General features: G+C 36.8%; 3 protein-coding genes across 3 annotated transcripts; 2 read left to right on the top strand and 1 right to left on the bottom strand.

The window, feature by feature from the left end:
- Positions 1 to 859: 859 nt before the first annotated feature.
- On the top strand, positions 860 to 2506 carry LOC141664976 (serine/threonine-protein phosphatase 7 long form homolog). Its single transcript, XM_074470934.1, has 3 exons — positions 860 to 933; positions 1149 to 2017; positions 2125 to 2506. The coding sequence occupies exons 1-3, from the start codon at positions 910 to 912 to the stop codon at positions 2504 to 2506; spliced, it is 1275 nt and encodes a 424-aa protein (XP_074327035.1). The 5' UTR covers positions 860 to 909.
- LOC141668432 (uncharacterized) lies at positions 2106 to 3673 on the top strand. Its single transcript, XM_074475320.1, has 2 exons — positions 2106 to 2583; positions 2664 to 3673. The coding sequence occupies exons 1-2, from the start codon at positions 2581 to 2583 to the stop codon at positions 3363 to 3365; spliced, it is 705 nt and encodes a 234-aa protein (XP_074331421.1). The 5' UTR covers positions 2106 to 2580; the 3' UTR covers positions 3366 to 3673.
- Positions 3674 to 18306: 14633 nt separating this feature from the next.
- Positions 18307 to 20720, bottom strand: LOC141664975 (uncharacterized). Its single transcript, XM_074470933.1, has 4 exons — positions 20590 to 20720; positions 19749 to 20505; positions 18511 to 19640; positions 18307 to 18316 (listed from the first exon to the last, which is right to left on the bottom strand). Exons 1-4 carry the CDS (start codon positions 20718 to 20720, stop codon positions 18307 to 18309), a joined length of 2028 nt encoding a protein of 675 aa, XP_074327034.1.
- Between the last annotated feature and the right edge of the window lie 322 nt (positions 20721 to 21042).

Genomic DNA, 21042 nt, shown 5'->3' with positions numbered 1-21042 from the left:
AGGCCCCAAATATTGTTATAAAAAAAATTTCTAAATGCTTTATAAATGATAACATTTCTAGTAATAATATGGGATCCGCGTACATTCATATGTACACACAAATTATATTTCAACATATGTCATGCCACGTCACTTTGTAACTAGTATAATTTTTGAGTTATCTAACATTACTCTTATACTATTAGGTATTAACCCGGCAATTAGTATCATGTAACTTGACTGATGGGGTACAATACAAAATTATTTTGTTACTGAATTTATGAAAAAATTTATTTATGGTTTTTTTAGCAATCTTGAGAGAGTAGATTAGTTTTTTTTGGACAAATATTTACAAATGAATATATATTTTAAAAAAATCTTGGGATGAGTAAGAATAACATGCGATAGATAATAAACTTCTGACCAATTGATTTATCCGACTGTGCTCTAATAAAATAATTTATTAGTTCAATTTTATTCACAATCTTATTTTTTTCATAGAGTAGAACTATGCATATATTGTAAAACAATGCTACAAATACATTAATTAAACTGAAAAAACACGAAGACACTATCGAATGTATATATAAAAGTATGTAGTTATGAAACTCAAGTTGCAATAATTTCTGGCTTTGCATGGGATCGGATCTGACAGCAAACCCGCGACTTGCTCCGGAAAAGTTTCAAAAATAGAAAAATTGACAAATATAGACAATTTTTCATTAAATAAAACAAAAATAGCCAGTTAAGTAAAATTGGCCAATTTTGGCCCTTTCAATCTGCCGTTACAGATTGCGTAACTGGAAGACCCGGCCCATTATTCACACTTTAATATAGTAGCCCATTGTTTACAATTCATTACTTTACTTTTGGGTATTCACCATCGTTTATCAACTCAAGCAATTTGCTCGAGATAGTATCTTCATCTTTATGCACATACGAGAAGATTCATTTGTAAGTTTTCTTAACTAAAGCTGATTTTCTTTCTGTTAGATGCTTATATTTAGTTGCAATTGTTTATATATATGAGACCCCTTTTCCAATTGACATAAATGTTATCATATATGTATCAGTTTATCTACATGGATGAATTTTATCTATGTTTCGTGTACATAATTTTGTATTATTCATTTTATCTATGTTTCGTATTTTTTGTTTTATTTCACTAGAGTATGGCTGATTCTTATGCTTCTGAAATCGAAGATTTATTAGATCCGGGATCAAAAGACCCTTCGGTTTTATATTTACAAGCAGAACATAGGTCTACTAATATATGGAAAGCAGGTGGTGGGTATAGCCAGAGGTCGCGTGTTCGCAATAAATTTACTTCAATACACCCAAGGATGGTTCCACATCTGATAGATATGCATTTTGATGGAGTTGCAAGACTTTCTGGCATACACATTGACTGGAGTTTAGTTACTGCGCTTGTAGAAAGGTGGAGACCCGAAACACACACATTTCATTTTCCTGTAGGAGAGTGCACAATTACACTACAAGACGTGAGTATTCTTCTTGGTTTACGTGTTGATGGAAATATAATGATCGGTTCAACAGATTTTAAAGGTGGTTGGGCTAAGATCATCCATGATATGTTTGGAGAAGCACCCAAAGAAAATAGTAACGATTTAGTTGGTGGCAGGTTAAAGTTATCTTGGTTGAGCAAGAAGTTTGATGCTCTTGCAGATGATGCAGATGATGATGAGGTCATTCGCCATACATATGCATTTATGTTACAGCTTATCGGTGGTGTACTGTTTACTGATCATCAAGGCTCGCAAGTACATTATATGTTTATTCTGGTGATTCAGAATTTGGAACGCAACTCAAAATTATCTTGGGGTAGTGTTGTGCTTGCATTTCTATACAGAGAATTATGTAAGGCCTGTAAGATAGGTGTAAAAGAGATTGCGGGTTGTGTTTTATTATTGCAATTATGGGCATGGACGAGGCTACCTACCTTGGCTCCAATTCCTCGTGCTCCATGTTCGGATAATCAAGACATATGGGCTGATGTTATAGGGCCATTTGGTCTGAGGTATTTAAACACATTTTTGTCGTGTAACAACTACTTTTGTACATTCACTCGTAACTAATTTAAAATGTTAATTTGTTTTATCGGTGGTGTGCTCCCAAGTATTTTAGTGATGTAAGTTCACATGTGGTGTCCGTGAACCGACTTTCTTTAGATGTTCTTACGCCAAATCACTTTATATGGCTGCCCTATGACGACATACTTGAAAAATTACCAGAGCACTGCAAACAAGATCAGGCTCTTTGGTGTTATAAGGGCCCGCTGATTTGGTTCTATATTGTGAAATCACACCAACCTGATAGATGTGTGCGCCAGTTTGGAATGATTCAGGATGTACCACTAGCTCCTGATATTTATTCTGCAGACCTGCATAACATCAATTTGAAAGGGAAGACAGATGTTAATTGGCGGGACAAGCATCGTGAACACATCAGTTATTGGGACAAGCGAAAGGAACACGGGTATATCTTGACAATGTTGGTTTTGGGGTGACTAATGAATACGCTGTTTGGTATGCATCTATTACCCGTCCCTACCATACACGCATTACTGCTACACAATCACAAATGGTAAGGTTAATTAAGTATTCTGTATGTAATGATTCTTCGTGATCTTTTTCCTTTTTTTAACAACCGCCTTTTTTATGTAGTTTAATATACTCGACCGTATATCTTTGATTGCAAAGGGTGATCTAACGGAAGATCTTAGTACTATTGATGCTCTTGCTACTCAAGGTAGACAATTATTAGAATATCAATACAGTCACGGTCTTAATCAGGACTTTCGTTGTGGTAACCGACTTGCTAAAGAAGAACTAGTTCGGGGAAAAAAGAACAGGTCAGGTCATAAAGGAGGTCGTGGAGGTGTAAATGCTCCAAAAAGGCGTGCAATAGAGATGGATGGGGGTTGTATTAAACCTGTAGATGAGGACATAAGTGTGCATTTGGGCGATGATTATGGAGATAATGTGGTTGATGAGGTTGGAATATCAAATGCACCACATTCTGCCAACATGTCATTGGAACATAATGTTTGTCTTGACAACACATCTATTCATACAAAAGATTATGAGGCTATGGGCAGAGGTGTCAATTTTACACCGCCTTCATTTCGGTTACTATCATCTAGTGACTTTCAGTGGCCACCACAACCAGAGCTAATTAAGGAAAAAGAACAGGCAACGGAGGAACTAGAGCAACAAGTAAATGGTGACACATCTGTTCATACAAAAGATGATGATGCTAGGGGAAATGGTGTTGAATTTACACATCCTTCTTTTCAGTTGTTGTCATCTACTGACTTTCAGTGGCCACCATTTGAAGAACATGCAAGTCAACTTGAGCAAACATGAGACCAACAAAATTCAGTACAACCCTTGCAGCCGGAAATACAAGAACAACAACTGCATCTACAAGACCAGCAAGAGCCAATACAGGAACAAGAGAAGGTAATGGAGGAACAGGATAACCAAATAGTTGAAGATCATCCACTGGAGGAACAAGGACATCCAATGGAGGTAGTGGATCAACAAGCAAATGAAGAGCAACCAATGCATGAACCAGAGCATGATATAGGTGTACACCATCATATGCAGTTGTGGCCTCGCAATGACAAAGGTGTTAGATGTGGTACTGACGGGTGCAAGCAGTATAAAAGGCTCCGGTGAGCATATTCCTTGATATGTTATCTTCCTATATATTGACTGCATATGCATCTACCATATCTTTAAACAATTGTGTCATATTTAAAAAAAATTATGAAAATATAGTATCATACTGTTAGGAATATATGTGCATTAGTTTGATGATATGTTTAACAAAACACTTAAGTAGAAATCTAGTGTTTGTAGCCTCAACGGATAAGACCATTTTGGTTATCCGTTGATGGTGTAGCTTTACTTAGAAATAAGTCTAGTGTTGTAGCACATTTCAGTCTCTGAATTTGAGATATAATTCTTGAATGTTGAGGGAAATTATAAGTCATGTTGACTACTAGAGGATATGCAGATAGGAAGGCCAATTGTAAATATTTCATGCCTTGTAATCTTGTATAAATGAAATGGTGTCAACGGATAACTTAAAGACCTTCAACGGATGAGAAACAAAGCTTCAACGGATGTCTCTAAAGCTTCAACGGATAACATCCTTCAACGGATGAGTGCATCAATGGATAGAGCTTTAACTGCTAACACATCAACGGATAAAGCCATCAACGGATGAAGGCTTCAACGGATGTTCTGTTAAATAGCAGTTGACAAGTGGTAGTTGTACCTACAAACAGAGGCACATGGGTTGACAGAGACAACTGAGATGTGGTAGCCTAATTCAGGAACATCAGAAAAAGCAGCCGTTCTACTTTAGCATAAAGAGGCAATAGTCAACAATGCACTGGAGTAAAATGGAGTAGAAACAAGTGGAAAACTTATTTTATTATTGTACTTTTTATCTTTGTCTTCACTTGTAAACTTGGTGATATATAAACCAAGTAGTAGCTAGTAATTAGAAAGGAATTTTTCCAGAGCTGTTTAGAAAAATCTTGAGAGAAAAATTATCTAGTTTGTACTAGGACGCAGCTGTGATCAACTTCTTGAATCACAAATTTTCTGAAATACCATCTCTGGTGGAACAACAATCCACCAGAAAAGTTTTTAAGGTCTGTTGTGTTCTTTACATTAGTGTTTGAATATATATCTATCTGTATTAGCTTAAAGCAATTCATACACTTGTTTATCTTAAACATATAGCCTTTGAAACTGCTCAAAACTTGAAAAAGTTTTGAGATTTACATTCAACCCCCCTTCTGTAAATCTCATTGTTAGTTCATTAGGAATAACAATTGGTATCAGAGTAAGCTCTTGACACACAAAGAGTTTAAAGATCTTGGAAACTAACAAAGATGAGTAAGAAGGATATTGGAGTAAAAATCCCAGTTCTTGACAAAGACAGTTATCACCATTGGAAGGTGAAAATGCACCTTCATCTACTCTCCCAAGATGAAGATTATGTAAACTGCATTGAGAATGGTCCTCACATTCCCTACAAAGTAGCCACAGTTGCTACAGCCACAATTGTTGTTGGTCAATCCATTCCAAAACCTAGAGCAGAATGGACAATGGAAGACATAGAAGAAGTCCACAAGGATAAGAAGGCTATGAACATTTTGTTTAATGGTCTTGACAAGGATATGTTTGATAATGTGATAAATTGCACAACTGCCAAAGAGGTTTGGGACACAGTTCAGCTATTGTGTGAAGGTACAGAACAAGTAAAAGAAAACAAAATGCAGCTTCTCATTCAACAGTATGAGTATTTTCATTTTGAAGAAAATGAATCTTTACATGACACATTCAATAGATTCCAAAAGCTGTTGAATGGACTGAAGCTGTATGGTAGAGTGTACCAGGTGAAGGATTCAAATCTTAAATTTTTAAGATCCTTGCCAAAGGAATGGAAACCCATGACCGTCTCCTTGAGAAACTCTCAAGATTATAAGGACTTCACTCTTGAAAGATTATATGGAATCTTGAAGACTTATGAACTAGAGCTGGAACAGGATGAGGTATTGGAGAAGGGAAGAAAGAAAGGAGGTTCAGTTGCCTTGGTAGCTGAAAATGAGAAAGAATGCAGACAAGAAACTGTGAGATCTACATTAAACTCCAAAGATGGCACAAGCAAATCAGAATCAAGCAAGGGTAAGGAGCAAGTTGCTGAGAATGAAGACAACTCCAGCCAAGATGACTCTGATGGTATTGATGAGCATCTTGCATTTCTGTCCAGAAGATTTAAAAAGATGAAATTTAGGAAAAACACTAGAGTCACTAAACCTCATAAGAACATGGTGGACAAATCCAAGTTCAAGTGTTTCAATTGTGGTATAAGTGGACACTTTGCAAGTGAGTGCAGAAAGCCAACTTCTGAAAAGAAGAAATTTGACTAAGTAGATTACAAAAAGAAATATTTTGATCTGCTCAAGCAAAAGGAGAGGGCTTTCATTACTCAAGAAAAAGACTGGGCAGCTGATGGAGAAGAAGAGGATGAAGATGTGGAATATGTCAATTTGGCTCTCATGGCTGATTCTGAGGAAAATGAAGTTAGTTCATCAAGCAACCAGGTAATCACTACTGATTTAACACAGCTTACTAAAGAAGAGTGCAATGATGATTTTAATGATATGTCTACTGAACTGTATCATTTGCGTGTGTCTCTTAAATCTCTTGCTAAAGAAAATAGTAGGATTAAAGAGAACAATTTGTTTTTAAGTGATAGAAATGTTGTGTTAGAAGATAAGTTGATTGACCTAGAGAAAACTAAGCTACATTGTATATCTGTTGAAAATGAACTAGCTGAATCTGTTAAGAAAGTAGAAATACTTTCTAATCAATTAGAGAGAGAGCAAGAGGTGATTAAAGCCTGGAAGACATCTATGGATGTTAGTGCTCAAATTGCCAAGGTCCAAGGAATTGAATCATTCTGTGAGACTGCCTGGGATAAAAACAAAAAGAAAATGGAATTAATTGATGGGCTGTCAACGGATGTGGAATCAACGAATGATGAAAGTTATCCGTTGAAGGAAGAAAAGGAGCATCCGTTGAAGGTTCCTCAATTAAAACAGGCAGATGTTTCTAAAAGTGAAAATCTAAAGAAACTCAACAAAAAGTTTGGTTCAACTTCCAAGAACTTTGTCAAAGAAGAAGCAAGCACATCCAAAGATTTCAGTAAGGTGAATATAGGACACATGACCTTAGAACAGTTAAAGAATAGGCTCAAAGTGGTTGAGGATAAAAAGGAAACTAAAAGGAAATCTAATAGAAATGGGAAGGTAGGGGTTAACAAACATAACAATTACACACCTGATAAGTATGCTCCTAGAAAAAGCTGTGTGCATTGTAGTAGTGTTAATCATCTATCTGCTAATTGCAAATCTATTAAGAAAACTCCCATTCCTGTACCCTCTTCCATGCCTAATATGTCTGCATCACCTCTGCATGCTATGCCTGTTATGTCTCAACAGAATCCTTATGCACATTTTGCAAACATGCCATATTTTAACAATCCTTATCTTGCTGCATTTAGTATGCCTCAAATGCCATACAATATGCCAATATGGAATAACATGCTTGCACAATCCATGCCTTATCAAATTCCAAATGTGCTAAATGATTCTGTGACTAACCCTACACCTCAACCAACTACATCTAAGATCAAGGTTGACTCAAAGTTACCTAAGTCTAAAGATGCAGGAGGAATGAAGTCTAGGAGAAAGGCTAACAAGAATGGACCCAAGGAAACTTGGGTACCAAAATCAACTTGATTGATTTTATGGTGTGCAGGGAAAAAGAAGAAATCTATGGTACTTGGACAGTGGCTGTTCAAGACACATGACAGGAGATTTCTCCCTGCTCACAGAGTTTAAGGAGAGAGCTGGCCCTAGCATAACCTTTGGAGATGACAACAAAGGGTTTACTATGGGATATGGCTTGATTTCAACAAGGAATGTCATAATTGATGAAGTTGCATTAGTTGATGGTCTCAAGCACAACTTACTGAGCATCGGTCAACTATGTGATAGAGGGAATATAATTTCCTTCAATTCAGAAGCCTGTGTTGTCACCAGTAAGAAAGACAACAAAGTGGTTCTAACTGGAGTTAGAAAAGAAAATGTGTACTTAGCTGACTTCAACTCTACAGATGCAGAATCTATTACTTGTCTCTTCAGCAAAGCAAGTTCAGTTGAAAGTTGGCTATGGCACAAGAAGCTATCCCATTTGAATTTCAAGACAATGAATGATCTAGTCAAAAAGAACTTAGTTAGAGGAATTCCTCTTGTTGAATTCTCAAGGGATGGTTTGTGTGATGCTTGTCAGAAAGGCAAACAAAGGAAAGCATCATTCGAAAAGAAGCTTGAAACAACAATTGATGAACCATTACAGCTGCTACATATGGATTTGTTTGGACCAGTCAATGTATTGTCAATTGCAAGAAAAAGATATTGCTTGGTGATTGTAGATGATTTCTCAAAGTTTTCATGGGTCTATTTTCTTGGATCAAAGGATGAAGCAAGTGAAATCATTATCAATCACATCAGGCAAGTCAATAATCATCCTGACTTGAAAGTTAGGAATATCAGGAGTGACAATGGAACTGAGTTCAAGAATTTGACAATAAGGCTGTTCTGTGAAGAGAATGGAACCATGCATGAGTTCTCAGCTCCAAGAACACCTCAGCAAAATGGGGTAGTTGAAAGAAAGAACAGATCTTTAATTGAGGCTGCCAGAACAATGCTTGAAGAATCAAAGTTACCAACATATTTCTGGGCTGAAGCTGTTAATTGTGCCTGCTACACTCAGAATATTTCTTTGATCAATCAAGCTAAAGGCATGACTCCTTATCAGTTGTTCAAGAGAAGAAAACCAACTCTAAACTTTCGTCATGTCTTTGGATGTAAATGCTTTATACTGAGAAATCAATCTGACCATAAAGGGAAGTTTGATGCAAAGGCTGATGAAGGGATATTTGTTGGTTACTCAACTGGAAAATCTTATAGGGTCTACAATCTAAGAACCAACATTGTTATGGAATCTGTGCATGTTGTGTTTGATGATAAAAAGATTGATGGACTAACAGATGAGGGACACCATGAAAGACTCAAATTTGACAACATTGAGATATATTGTGATGATAGTGAAGAGGAGGTTGATGGAAATGACACTTCAAAAGGGATTCAAGATATGCCCTTGGATAATGCACAGAATTTTGCATCCGTTGAAAGAGGCAATGCAGTATCCGTTGAAAGACATAGTGCATCATCTGTTGAAGTAAATGATGAAGCATCCGTTGATCATAGTTCATCAACGGATAATCGATTTACATCATCAGTTAATAGAACTCCAAGTTCCCTGCAAAGGACCAACAACTCAGGGGGAGTTTCAACTGATCAACACTCTGTCTCACATCACGACAATACTGAGGCCACCTCATCTAGAGCACATCTTCCACCTCAAAGGAAATGGACCAAGAATCATCCCTTTGAAATGATCATTGGTGATGCATCATCTAAAGTGCAAACAAGAAGAGCTACTCAAAATGAATGTCTGTATAATAGTTTTCTATCTCAGGAGGAACCTAAGAAAGTGGAAGAAGCCTTAATGGATCCAGATTGGATATTAGCTATGCAGGAAGAGCTGAACCAATTTGAGAGAAACAAAGTTTGGAAGCTGGTACCCAAGCCAAAGAACAAGAGTTCCATTAACACAAAATGGGTATTCAGAAACAAGATGGATGAAAATGGCATTGTCATAAGGAATAAAGCCAGATTGGTTGCTAAAGGCTATTCTCAACAAGAGGGAATAGATTTTGATGAAACATTTGCTCCAGTTACAAGACTTGAAGCCGTCATAATCTTTCTAGCCTATGCAGCTAATGCCAATTTCAAAGTCTATCAGATGAATGTCAAGAGTGCATTTCTAAATGGGGAATTGGAGGAAGAAGTTTATGTAAGCCAACCTCCAGGTTTTGAAGATCAAAATTTTCCAGACCATGTGTATTATCTGTTGAAAGCACTCTATGGACTAAAGCAAGCACCTAGAGCCTGGTATGAGACTTTGTCAAAGTTCCTTCTAGATAATCATTTCACAAGAGGTACTGTTGACAAAACTCTCTTCTTTAGAAATGTTAATGGCTCTAAGATACTTGTACAAATTTATGTAGATGATATTATATTTGGATCTACAGATGATAAGCTTTGTAAAAAGTTTGCTAAATTAATGCAAAGTAAATATGAAATGAGCATGATGGGAGAGCTAACTTACTTTCTTGGGTTACAAGTTAAACAAGTTAGTGGTGGAATTTTCATTAGTCAAACTAAATATATTTATGATCTTTTAAAGAAGTTTGACTTAATGGATTGTTCACCTGCAAAAACTCCCATGGCCACTGCCACTAAGCTTGAATTAAACAAGGCTGAAAAGTCTGTGGATATTACAAGTTATAGAGGCATGATTGGCTCACTTTTATATTTAACTGCTAGTGGACCTGATATAATATTTTCTACATGTCTTTGTGCTAGATTTCAAGCTGACCCTAAAGAATCTCACTTAGTGGCTATTAAAAGAATTTTCAGATATCTCAAGAGGACTCCAAATCTAGGAATTTGGTACCCTAGAGAGTCTGGTTTTGATCTAATTGGCTACTCAGATGCAGATTATGCAGGTTGCAAAATAGACAGGAAAAGCACAACAGGCACCTGTCAATTTCTTGGGAACAAGCTTGTATCATGGTTCAGCAAGAAGCAGAATTCTGTTTCCACATCAACAGCTGAAGCTGAGTACATTGCAGCTGGTAGTTGCTGTGCACAAATACTATGGATGAGGAACCAGTTATTTGACTATGGTATGACTGTTGACAAAATTCCAATATTTTGTGACAACACAAGTGCCATTGCCATTACTGAAAATCCAGTGCAACACTCAAGAACCAAGCACATTGATATCAAGTATCACTTCATTAGGGAACATGTGATGAAAGGTACAGTGGAACTTCATTTTGTTCCAAGTGAACAACAAATTGCAGACATATTTACCAAGCCACTTGATAAATCAACATTCACAAGATTGGTAAGTGAGCTAGGTATGTTTAATTACTCTTAAAATTCATGTCCTTATTGCAATTTGATTTGAAGCCTGAAATATATTAGCTGCTAGAACAAATTTGATTTTTAACACAGATTATTCCATCAACGGATATTCCCTATCCGTTGAAAGTCAAAATTGTTCTGTCAACGGATGTTCATTATCCGTTGAAAGACATATACATTTCTGGAAATTTTTATCCGTCAACGGATAAAACTGAAGTGCTCTTCAACGGATGACAGTTTACTTTATCCGTTGAAATATCACATCAGTCGATTCAGGTGTTTCACAGCCGTTGATTCTATTATATTAACCGTTGATACTCATACATACAGCTGTATGTATTTGTTTTAAAGGTAGTTTTTAGAATACTTACAGTTTATTCTTAAACGGCTGAAATTCACTTACATATATTTATTGTTTAATCTTTTATTTATGCTTTTTAATTTGAGAAAGTATATAAGCCCTTATGATTTTTCATTTTTACTTTACGCTTTCTTGAAATTTCAAAGCTTTTACCATTTTCTCTCTGCAAAACCTTCAAGTTATTCTCTGCAATTTCTACTCACAACAATGGCACCAGTAGTAAAGATTATGTCTCAATCTGGATTCATCTATGAGAAGAATAATTTCATAGCTTTGGTAGAAAAGAATGAAGCCCACTCCGATTATCACAAAATGATGGACTTCATCAAAAACTGTAAACTTAGCTATGCAATACTGGAAGCCCCAACGATTTACTGTGAAGTAGTTGAGGAGATTTGGACAACTGCTGAGTTCAACTCAATAGATATGACTATCTCCTTCACTCTCAAAGGTAAAAATCACTGTGTTAACTGTGATGATTTACTAGCATGTTTTAAATTACCTGAGAACAATGCCATGACACCACACACTGATAATGATGTATCCAGCATGTTAGATTCCATAGGTTATTCTCTTAACTCTGCTAGTTTAGGGAGTATTAAAAGAAAACGCCTTAGGAAAGAATGGAGTTTTCTTGGGGATGCCTTTATCAAGGTTTTCTCTGGGAAAATTAGCAATTTTGATGCCATAACTTCATCTCTTGTTAATATGCTCTATATGCTTGTTTCTGATAGGTATTTTAATTTTAGCAATTATGTTATGCTAGAATTGGGTACTAGATTAGGTAACAAAGCTAATAGATTTAATAACATCTATTATGCTAGATTCTTTATGTTATTGGCTAACCATGTTGCTGAAGGTTTGGTCATAACCAATGAGAATAATAAACTCAAGTGCTGGGCACAAGAGAAAAGAGTTCTTGCAGATTTATTGAGAATGGATCTCAACAGCAGTGTGCCATTGGTATATTTACCAATCATGAATGCACCTCAGGTAAGTGAGGTAATTGCTTCTACAACTCCTACTTCTTCCAACCCCTCTATTTCTTTATCTTCTAGTGTGGCCATGGAATCTGTGACAATGCCCCAATAGATTCCTACCAAGGTCACCAAAACTAAACTTTCAAAATCAAAGACAAAGAAAACTACCTCTGTTGTTTCTCAAAAGACAACAGTTGTAACATCTACCATTAACCCTGAGGGGAGTGAACAGGGTGTGAGTGGTGAGGGGAGGGGTGAACATCAAAGAAACCCCCAGAATAAGGAAGGAGAGATAAGTGCTTCCCAAGCTAGCCAAGCCACAGTTTCTCAAAAAGCTGTGGTGGTTGAAAGGGTTACTAGCATATCCCTAGCTGCATCCTCCCAAAAGGATGTAACTATTGAAAATAGTTCCCAACCAGGAACACAGAACAAACGAGGGAGGGACAATAAAGCCAAACACTCACCAACAAAAGCCTTTATTAGAAGAAAGAGAGCCAGAACCCAATCTTCTACACAGGGTGCACACACTGCACAGATACATCCATCTGTATCTATGCCTTCTCAAACTCAGTTTGATGTGGCTCCAACAAATGTGGAGTCACAGCCCCATTCTCTCACAATTAACACACATCAATCACCACACACTTCTTCACCATCTCTAGATGTGGATATGTTATTCCCATCAATTCCTGATTCTCCCTCTTTACAACTCAGGGAGGAGCCCCACTCAAATACAGGTGATCATCATCTTTTAGATGATTTGTTGGATCACCCGCAAATTCTTTCAGATGTAATTGAAGGATCTGTGTCACCAAAACTCATATCAATCTACACAGATTCAACAGTTATATCACTTTCAATTTCAACTTATTTTCCTTCTTCAACGGATATCACTCATCCGTTGACAAGTGGTTGTTCTTCAACGGATAAGCTTAACAGCAGTTATCCGTTGATACCATCAGTTTCACCTTCAACGGCTATTCCGCATCCGTTGATAGTCTCTACACACACAAATGAAACAATTCCAAGTGTAGAAGACTTGATTACTGTACAATCACTTCTAGGACTGAGGGAAGGGAGTGACAATTTGAGTGAGAGGTTGGGTTGCTCCCCGACAAAAGGAGAGATTGAGAGCTCAAATATGCATGCTATTTTTTCCAGCATGGCAAAAGTAAGTGAGAGGAGTACCACCTTAGTAGGTGAAGGTGAGGGAGTGAGTTGTGTGAGCCAGGGGGAGCCCCTGATGCAAGAACATAGAGAAAATGAGAGAAAAGCAGGGACAGCAGATATAAGGATGGATCCAGCCATTGCTAGTGAGTCAATAATTGTGAATGATGCTGAAAAGGAAAGACAATTTCAGCAACATTACAAAGCTGTAATTGATAACATTTCCTTGGATGCTGACACTTTTACTCATCCTGTTTCAGCCTATCAATTATTGGCTGCACAGGGCAATGTGGAGGCAGAAAAGACACTACATCTAGTACATACAACAGCATCTCTTTAAAGGGACAAAGCTGCTATTAACAAGATGCCTTCAAAAGCTGGTGAGTCATCTGAAGAATTTGGAGTAAATTCTGATGATGATGACTTTGTTTCTTCTGATGGAAGCATGAACTTAGGGGGAGATGAAGGCCCTAGTTCTATTCCAAATCTACCTGAATGGGCCTTAACAAAGGAGTATACAACAGGGCAATTCAATGTCTCCTTAGTCAAACAAATCAGTACTATCCAACAGGCCATTCAGAAAACTTCTCATGCAGGTACAAAGGCTATCCTTACAGCTCACTTGGACTCACTGCATCTCATGAAGTTGCAGCAAGTAAGACAGAATCTGAGTGTGGATGAACTCAGAAAGGATATTGCTGACTTGAAATCCTACAATTCTGAAAAATTGGATTCAGTCATGCCCTATGGTACAATGCAGGACATTTTGTTGAGATTGAAAAAGGAATCACATACTGAAAAGAGGCTGGCCAAATTGGAAGACAGAGTTCAAGTTATTGAAGATTCTGTGGCCACCATTCTTCACAACCAACAATCTCAAACAAATCTACTTATGCAGCTGGCAAAAGCACAGGGCTTGACCCCTCTCCTTGATGATAACAAAAAGGGGGAGAGTAAAAGGGAAGGGGAAGGAGAGTCATCTACAAAAATCCAAATATCTAAAGTGCTAGTTCCTGCCATCACTACTTCTCCAATCATTCAAATCAAAGGAAAGCCTGATGGAATTGATTTAATCCAGCTAGCAGCAGCTGAAATTCAAGTGAAAGAGCAAAGGAGGAGAATTGATAAAAGGGTGCAACAGTTGTTTGGCTCTACACAAGATAAATCAATATCTCTGAAACATAGCACAAATGTTGAACCAATCAATATGGAGCACAAGCCAGAAAGGAGAAATAAGGTTGGAGAGACTTCTTTCAAGAATCTAAAACCTATGGTTCTCAATCCCAACACTAGATCCAGCAAGGACTCCACAAAGAACCCTCTAGACTTTGCTCAAATGGAAGAAGTGGACTTTCCTATTCCAAAGCCTGATGAAGACAAAGTTTTGGGTGCTAGCATCATAAAACACAAGGAGACCATGGATGAGGCAGTAAGGAGAAACATGGCTATTATCTTTAGAGAGGGAAAGAGCATATGTGTGATGCAAGGACATCCCAAATTCTCAATAGCCAAGAGGGAAGAAACCAAAAGGTTAAAGAAAGAAGCTGAAAAACTCAAGGCTGACAAAAGAGCACAAGCAAAGCTTGAACGAAAGCTAAAGTCAAGTCTAGTTGAAAATGAGAAAGGAATTGAAGTCAGGGGTGAAGACAAGATTGCAAACTTAGATGAGGTTTTTGGGAGTATATTTGGTGAAAGTATGGAGGAAAAAGAGGAATGGCAGAAGGGAAACAGAAGAAAGGACAAGGCACATAGAAGGAGTGAAGGCAACACTGAAGAAACTAAATCTCTACCTTCCATACCTGAACCCTTTGTTGCTGATCCCACTATAAACATCTATGGTGAACCAATCATCCCAAAAGAGGAACATATTGATTGGGACACCATCAATTTGCCTACCTTTTTAACCACTCTTCCACTACCAAAGAAACAAAAAAGAAAATCCAAATCTACACCTCCCCTAAACTCTAAGAAATTCACTCAAAAACATATACCTAACCCTAAGCCACCCATTTCTAAAGATGATTATGTTCACATCTGTGACATAAAAGAAATTTCAGACATTGAACTCTATCTGGATGAGCTGGAGGATGTAAGGGGAATTGCTGCCTACAGACAGCTACCAGAGAGATTGGTGTTCAGATACAAAGGAGCTGGGGAAAGAACATGGCCTCTCTACAGGATTCTGAATGAAGGCTACTCTACCTTGATTAGAGTCTTTTCAGCCATACAAAAGGATTCTGGCTTTACCAGGACTGCCAAGAATGAAATTCTCAACAAGATTGCCAACATAAGGAAAACTTGGAGGGAGCCCAATGCTTTGCCCAGAACCTTACTCATTCAAGAAAGGGGAACTACAATTCACAAATCACCTCATTGGTTGATGGAATTCAGAGATGATAAAGGAGTCAAAAGATTTTTCAGACTTGAAGACCAACTCAAGATTGCCAGCAATGAAACTCTCAAAGAAATGCAATCTAAGTTGGATATCAGTGATGAAGATGAAGCTGAATTCTACAGACAACTCCAACTCCAAATTGAGGAAAATGACAAAGGGCTAGGAAAGAAAACCAGGGAACAAAGAAGAAAAAGATGATTTGCTCAGGCTAGAGGAGCACCCTTGGAAATACTGTAAATCTTCAATTACCTTCTAGTACATACACTTCTGCAGCACTTTTAAATTTCTACTTAGTTTCAGTTCATATATTTGTTAAGTGTTTTGTTATCATCAAGTTAACCTTGAATTTATGTCTACAATTCTTATAGACATAAATAGGGGGAGATTGTTAGGATTATATGTGCATTAGTTTGATGATATGTTTAACAAAACACTTAAGTAGAAATCTAGTGTTTGTAGCCTCAACGGATAAGACCATTTTGGCTATCCGTTGATGGTGTAGCTTTACTTAGAAATAAGTCTAGTGTTGTAGCACATTTCAGTCTCTGAATTTGAGATATAATTCTTGAATATTGAGGGAAATTATAAGTCATGTTGACTACTAGAGGATATGTAGATAGGAAGGCCAATTGTAAATATTTCATGCCTTGTAATCTTGTATAAATGAAATGGTGTCAACGGATAACTTAAAGACCTTCAACGGATGAGAAACAAAGCTTCAACGGATGTCTCTAAAGCTTCAACGGATAACATCCTTCAACGGATGAGTGCATCAACGGATAGAGCTTTAACTGCTAACACATCAACGGATAAAGCCATCAATGGATGAAGGCTTCAACGGATGTTCTGTTAAATAGCAGTTGACAAGTGGTAGTTGTACCTACAAACAGAGGCACATGGGTTGACAGAGACAACTGAGATGTGGTAGCCTAATTCAGGAACATCAGAAAAAGCAGCCGTTCTACTCTAACATAAAGAGGCAATAGTCAACAATGCACTGGAGTAAAATGGAGTAGAAACAAGTGGAGAACTTATTTTATTATTGTACTTTTTATCTTTATCTTCACTTGTAAACTTGGTGATATATAAACCAAGTAGCAGCTAGTAATTAGAAAGGAATTTTTCCAGAGCTGTTTAGAAAAATCTTGAGAGAAAAATTATCTAGTTTGTACTAGGACGCAGCTGTGATCAACTTCTTGAATCACAGATTTTCTGAAATACCATCTCTGGTGGAACAACAATCCACCAGAAAAGTTTTTAAGGTCTGTTGTGTTCTTTACATTAGTGTTTGAATATATATCTGTCTGTATTAGCTTAAAGCAATTCATACACTTGTTTATCTTAAACACATAGCCTTTGAAACTGCTCAAAACTTGAAAAAGTTTTAAGATTTACATTCAACCCCCCTTCTGTAAATCTCATTGTTAGTTCATTAGGAATAACACATACTCTATAATTTAATCCTATTTTTTTTACTGGCATTATAAGGAAATGAAATAGTAAAAAATTCAACACAAGTAGATCTGTTAGTCTTGGATAACTTATTCCCCCCCTCCTTTGTGATATTGATTATTTTTTAATAATCATATATTTTTGTGCAGGTGGAAATACAAGTAATTGTTGCAGTTTGGAATCAACAGATTATCATCTTCAATTCCTTATCAAGATCCTTCCAGCTTAAAACTTTTTGTTTGGATTAATGTGGATTTTTGTTTATGCCACTAGTATTATATTAGACAAGACATAAATGTTCTATGCAGATGTATATGTTTCTTAGATTTATCGATCTTTTAGCTGCTTTTAGTTTCAATATTACATTAAGTAAATATTGCAAATTATGATTGTTAGGATCAACTAATATTGCAAATGTTCTACAAGCTTGGTCAATATTATCCGTGTGATACCAAATTTAATAATTATTAGGGAAGTACATACATATGTTGTGCAAGTAGCAAATTCTATTATTACCAGAATTGTTTGAAACTTCTAAAATGACTAGTACTAGTATCAGAAATTCAGAATGATTAGCAGTGTTGCTGTAACAACACTGCTAAGCATGCTCCGGTCTATTCATATGCTTATTTTAACTGACACTTTTGCACATACCAGAGTAGAATATGAACTTCTATAAACAGCTCTCCGAGCTATCAATCATCAATTTACATCTTACATATGGCACATACTAAACTAACAAACACATATACCAATCTTGCAGCAATCCAACAACCTTCAATGTAATCATCTTAAAATTTACTATATAATAAGTCTCACATAGAACACATAAATTTAAAACCAAACTTTTCATTCATCATCACTAAACATCTGAAATATATACATAGTTAGAGCTGTGCACATAATAAAGACTTGTCAAATACAAGCCAGAGTTGTGCACATAATAAAGACTTGTCAATTTTTCTTGTACTATGTTTACATAGTTACAAATGCTGCCAAAAACCAAATAAGGAGCTACAATTTACTGGAAATAACAAATAAGAAAACATGGCCTACTATCATCAAATCTTGAGTGCTACAAACCAAGTGAAGTGCTCTTACATCTTTCTCTTCCATTTTGTTCAATTAATTATCCAGAAGAAGTGAGTGTAGCAAAATAAAGACAAGAACGCGATAACCAATAACCATATAAGAAACAAGACTAGTAGGTATTCAGAAGAAGTATCATATACATTCTGAAGTGCCTGATACCCTGAAATGCTTTTTACGTTCCCAACTGTAAAAGAGGTTCCTACATACTCGTTCTCTACGAGTCCCTGAAACATATACAAAGGTAATAAGTACTGAGAACAACTCTGACACTGTTAAAGACGGTTAGAAGCAGTAACAGAAAAATCTTTAAGTTTACCTAAACATACCAATGAAAAGGCTTTATAGAACACTTGAAGAAATACCGGCCGAAGTTCCTTTATTTTTTCGTGGTGTATGAAAATCCATTTTATTTTTGTACCTTATGGATTTTCTTCGACCTGGTTTATTTATGAAGTTCTCATCATCGGGAAGCACTTTAGGAAATCTATCGAAGAGAGGCCATCGATCTTCATGTGGTAATGGCTCAAATAGAGTTGCATACACCTTTCTTGCATTGTCAAGCCTATACCATTCACTTACTAAAGTTGTGTATTGAATCTTTTGATTAGCACAACAAGCTAGAACGTGGGAGCAAGGAATTTGATATGTCTGCCATTTATTGCAAGTGCATATGCGTTCCATTAATCGAACAATCTGTTGGTTTCCTCCCTTCTGCCCACGCTTCATTGTAGTTACTTCAAACAACCAATTGTCATGATCAAATACCTTCACATGATGGCCACTTGCACGCTCTTTCCACTTGTTAAGAATTTTAGTTGCATATTTGGTGAACTCATTACCAAGACCATGTTGTTTTTCTATCTCCAAGCGACGTTGGTCAAAATACTCAACCACCTTATAAAATATAGATTTAACTAATGCAGTGATAGGTAGTTTTCTAGCTGCCCTGATAGCATTATTCCAACACTCGGCAAAATTAGTGGTCATAATACCAAACCGTCTACCATCATCAAATGCCAAAACCCAATGCTTCAATGGTTTGTCAGAAAACCACTGTTCTGCTCTAGGTTCAGTAGATAGCAATGATTTCCAATGCAAATTAAACTTGTGAACAGTCAATTGGCTGCACAATGGTACAACCCTCTCCTTCAAATTGTTCTTGAACTCTTTACCAAAATTTGCAGCTAGATGTCTGGCACAATATCGATGATGGTCTTGTGGTTCACGCCACCCAAGATCCGGGTTGTTCATTGCAGATATGATCCCCGCGTGTCTATCTGAAATCACACAAACATCTATACGTCGAAGAACCACCTTTTTCTTCACTATGTCCATAAACCAACTCCAACTTGCTATGTTTTCTGCTTCAACAATTGCAAAGGCAACTGGAATTAGATGGTTGAATCCATCAACAGTTGTAGCAGTAAGTAAGACTCCGCCATATTTGTCATAAAGATGTGTGCCATCTATAAGGAGCACTGGCAAGGAATGTGCAAATGCATCAATGCAAGGCTTGAATGCCCAAAATACCCGCTTGAATCTCACCACCTATTTATATTTTACAAAAGAAGAAAAAGTAAATATATTAAGTCAATGAATAACAACAAATTTGTACAGAAGAAATGACAATTTTATAGATGCTAGGCGTGTATATACCTCATTTATAGGCTCTGCTAGATCATGCTCCTTGAAGTGCCAGTCAACATATGTACCATGATTGAACGATTGCAACGCATTCATAAAGAAGGGAAGGTACTCATAGGATTCTTCAGATGACTTGAACAAATTTTTTTCTAATTTCTCCCTTGCATGCCTGATCTTCCTTCTTGAAGGTCTATACCCAAATTGGCTCACAACAGTAACCTCTAATACCTTATCTGCGACCCCAGGATCCGCAGCAATTTGGGTACCAATGACTTGTGCAATGTTTGAAGAGTTTAAATTGTAATGGTCTTGTCTCATGTTAGGGTTGACACATGTGTGGGGACCATTAGTCTCCATAATCTCAAAATGATTATGAGATTTCTTCTTTGTAGCTCTCAACATCCATACACACCCCGATTCTTTCCTCCTGCATTCCACTTTCAAACGCTCAGAATTAGATCTAACCACCTTCATTTCTAGATGGTTTATAATATGAACATCTTTTACTACATTCAACAACTCTTCTTTTGTTTCAAATACCATTCCAACTCCAAGCTCCGAAGGATTAAGAATATTTCCGACTTTTTGTAAAATCGGCTCATCAAATGAAGCAAACATTGTTGCTCCATCAAATGATCTATAGAATGGAATATCTTCATCTCGATATACACTACTTCCTCTCGAGTTTCCATCACTATCCACACGAGTCATATAAAGCGATCTACTTGAACTTGCACTTGAAAACTCTCCACTTCCCCCAACACTTCCACTAGTTCACAATTTTTTTGAACTTTGGGAGCTGGTACTTGTACAACGACTCGTTGAAATCTGAACTACTTCATCCAAACTTTGCCTCAAACCAATTGTTACCTTTTCTACGTAAAGCTCAACATAACTTTTACGACCTTCAGTATCCAATACTGCTTCAAACATAAATTCAACATCATCGTCATCATACATTGGTGCAAGTTCAAACTTGTCCATTGTAGGATTTAAAAATCTTCTATATATATTCAACGTGTGCACAGCGGCATCTATCCACAACTTTGCATACAACAAATTCAAGATATCTTGATATTCAAAACTAAAATATAATTTCACTAATCTTGTCATTTTCTTATCATATTTAACACCTTCCACAACATCATTTATAATATTACCATCAGAGTATATCCAACCATAGATGAAATTCGATTGTGAAGTCATTCGAAGTAATCAAAATATAGAGCATACCTTGTACATGAGAATTAGAATTAAAGTTCCTTCAGTAGTGACAGAGAGTCCCCTGTATCGATTTCATAGAGTG

The sequence above is a fragment of the Apium graveolens genome, chromosome 6, assembly GCF_009905375.1.
Source record: "Apium graveolens cultivar Ventura chromosome 6, ASM990537v1, whole genome shotgun sequence".
Taxonomy (NCBI): Eukaryota; Viridiplantae; Streptophyta; class Magnoliopsida; order Apiales; family Apiaceae; genus Apium; species Apium graveolens.
The sequence above is the reverse complement of the archived record's forward strand: the minus strand, read 5'-3'. Positions and strand labels throughout refer to the sequence as shown.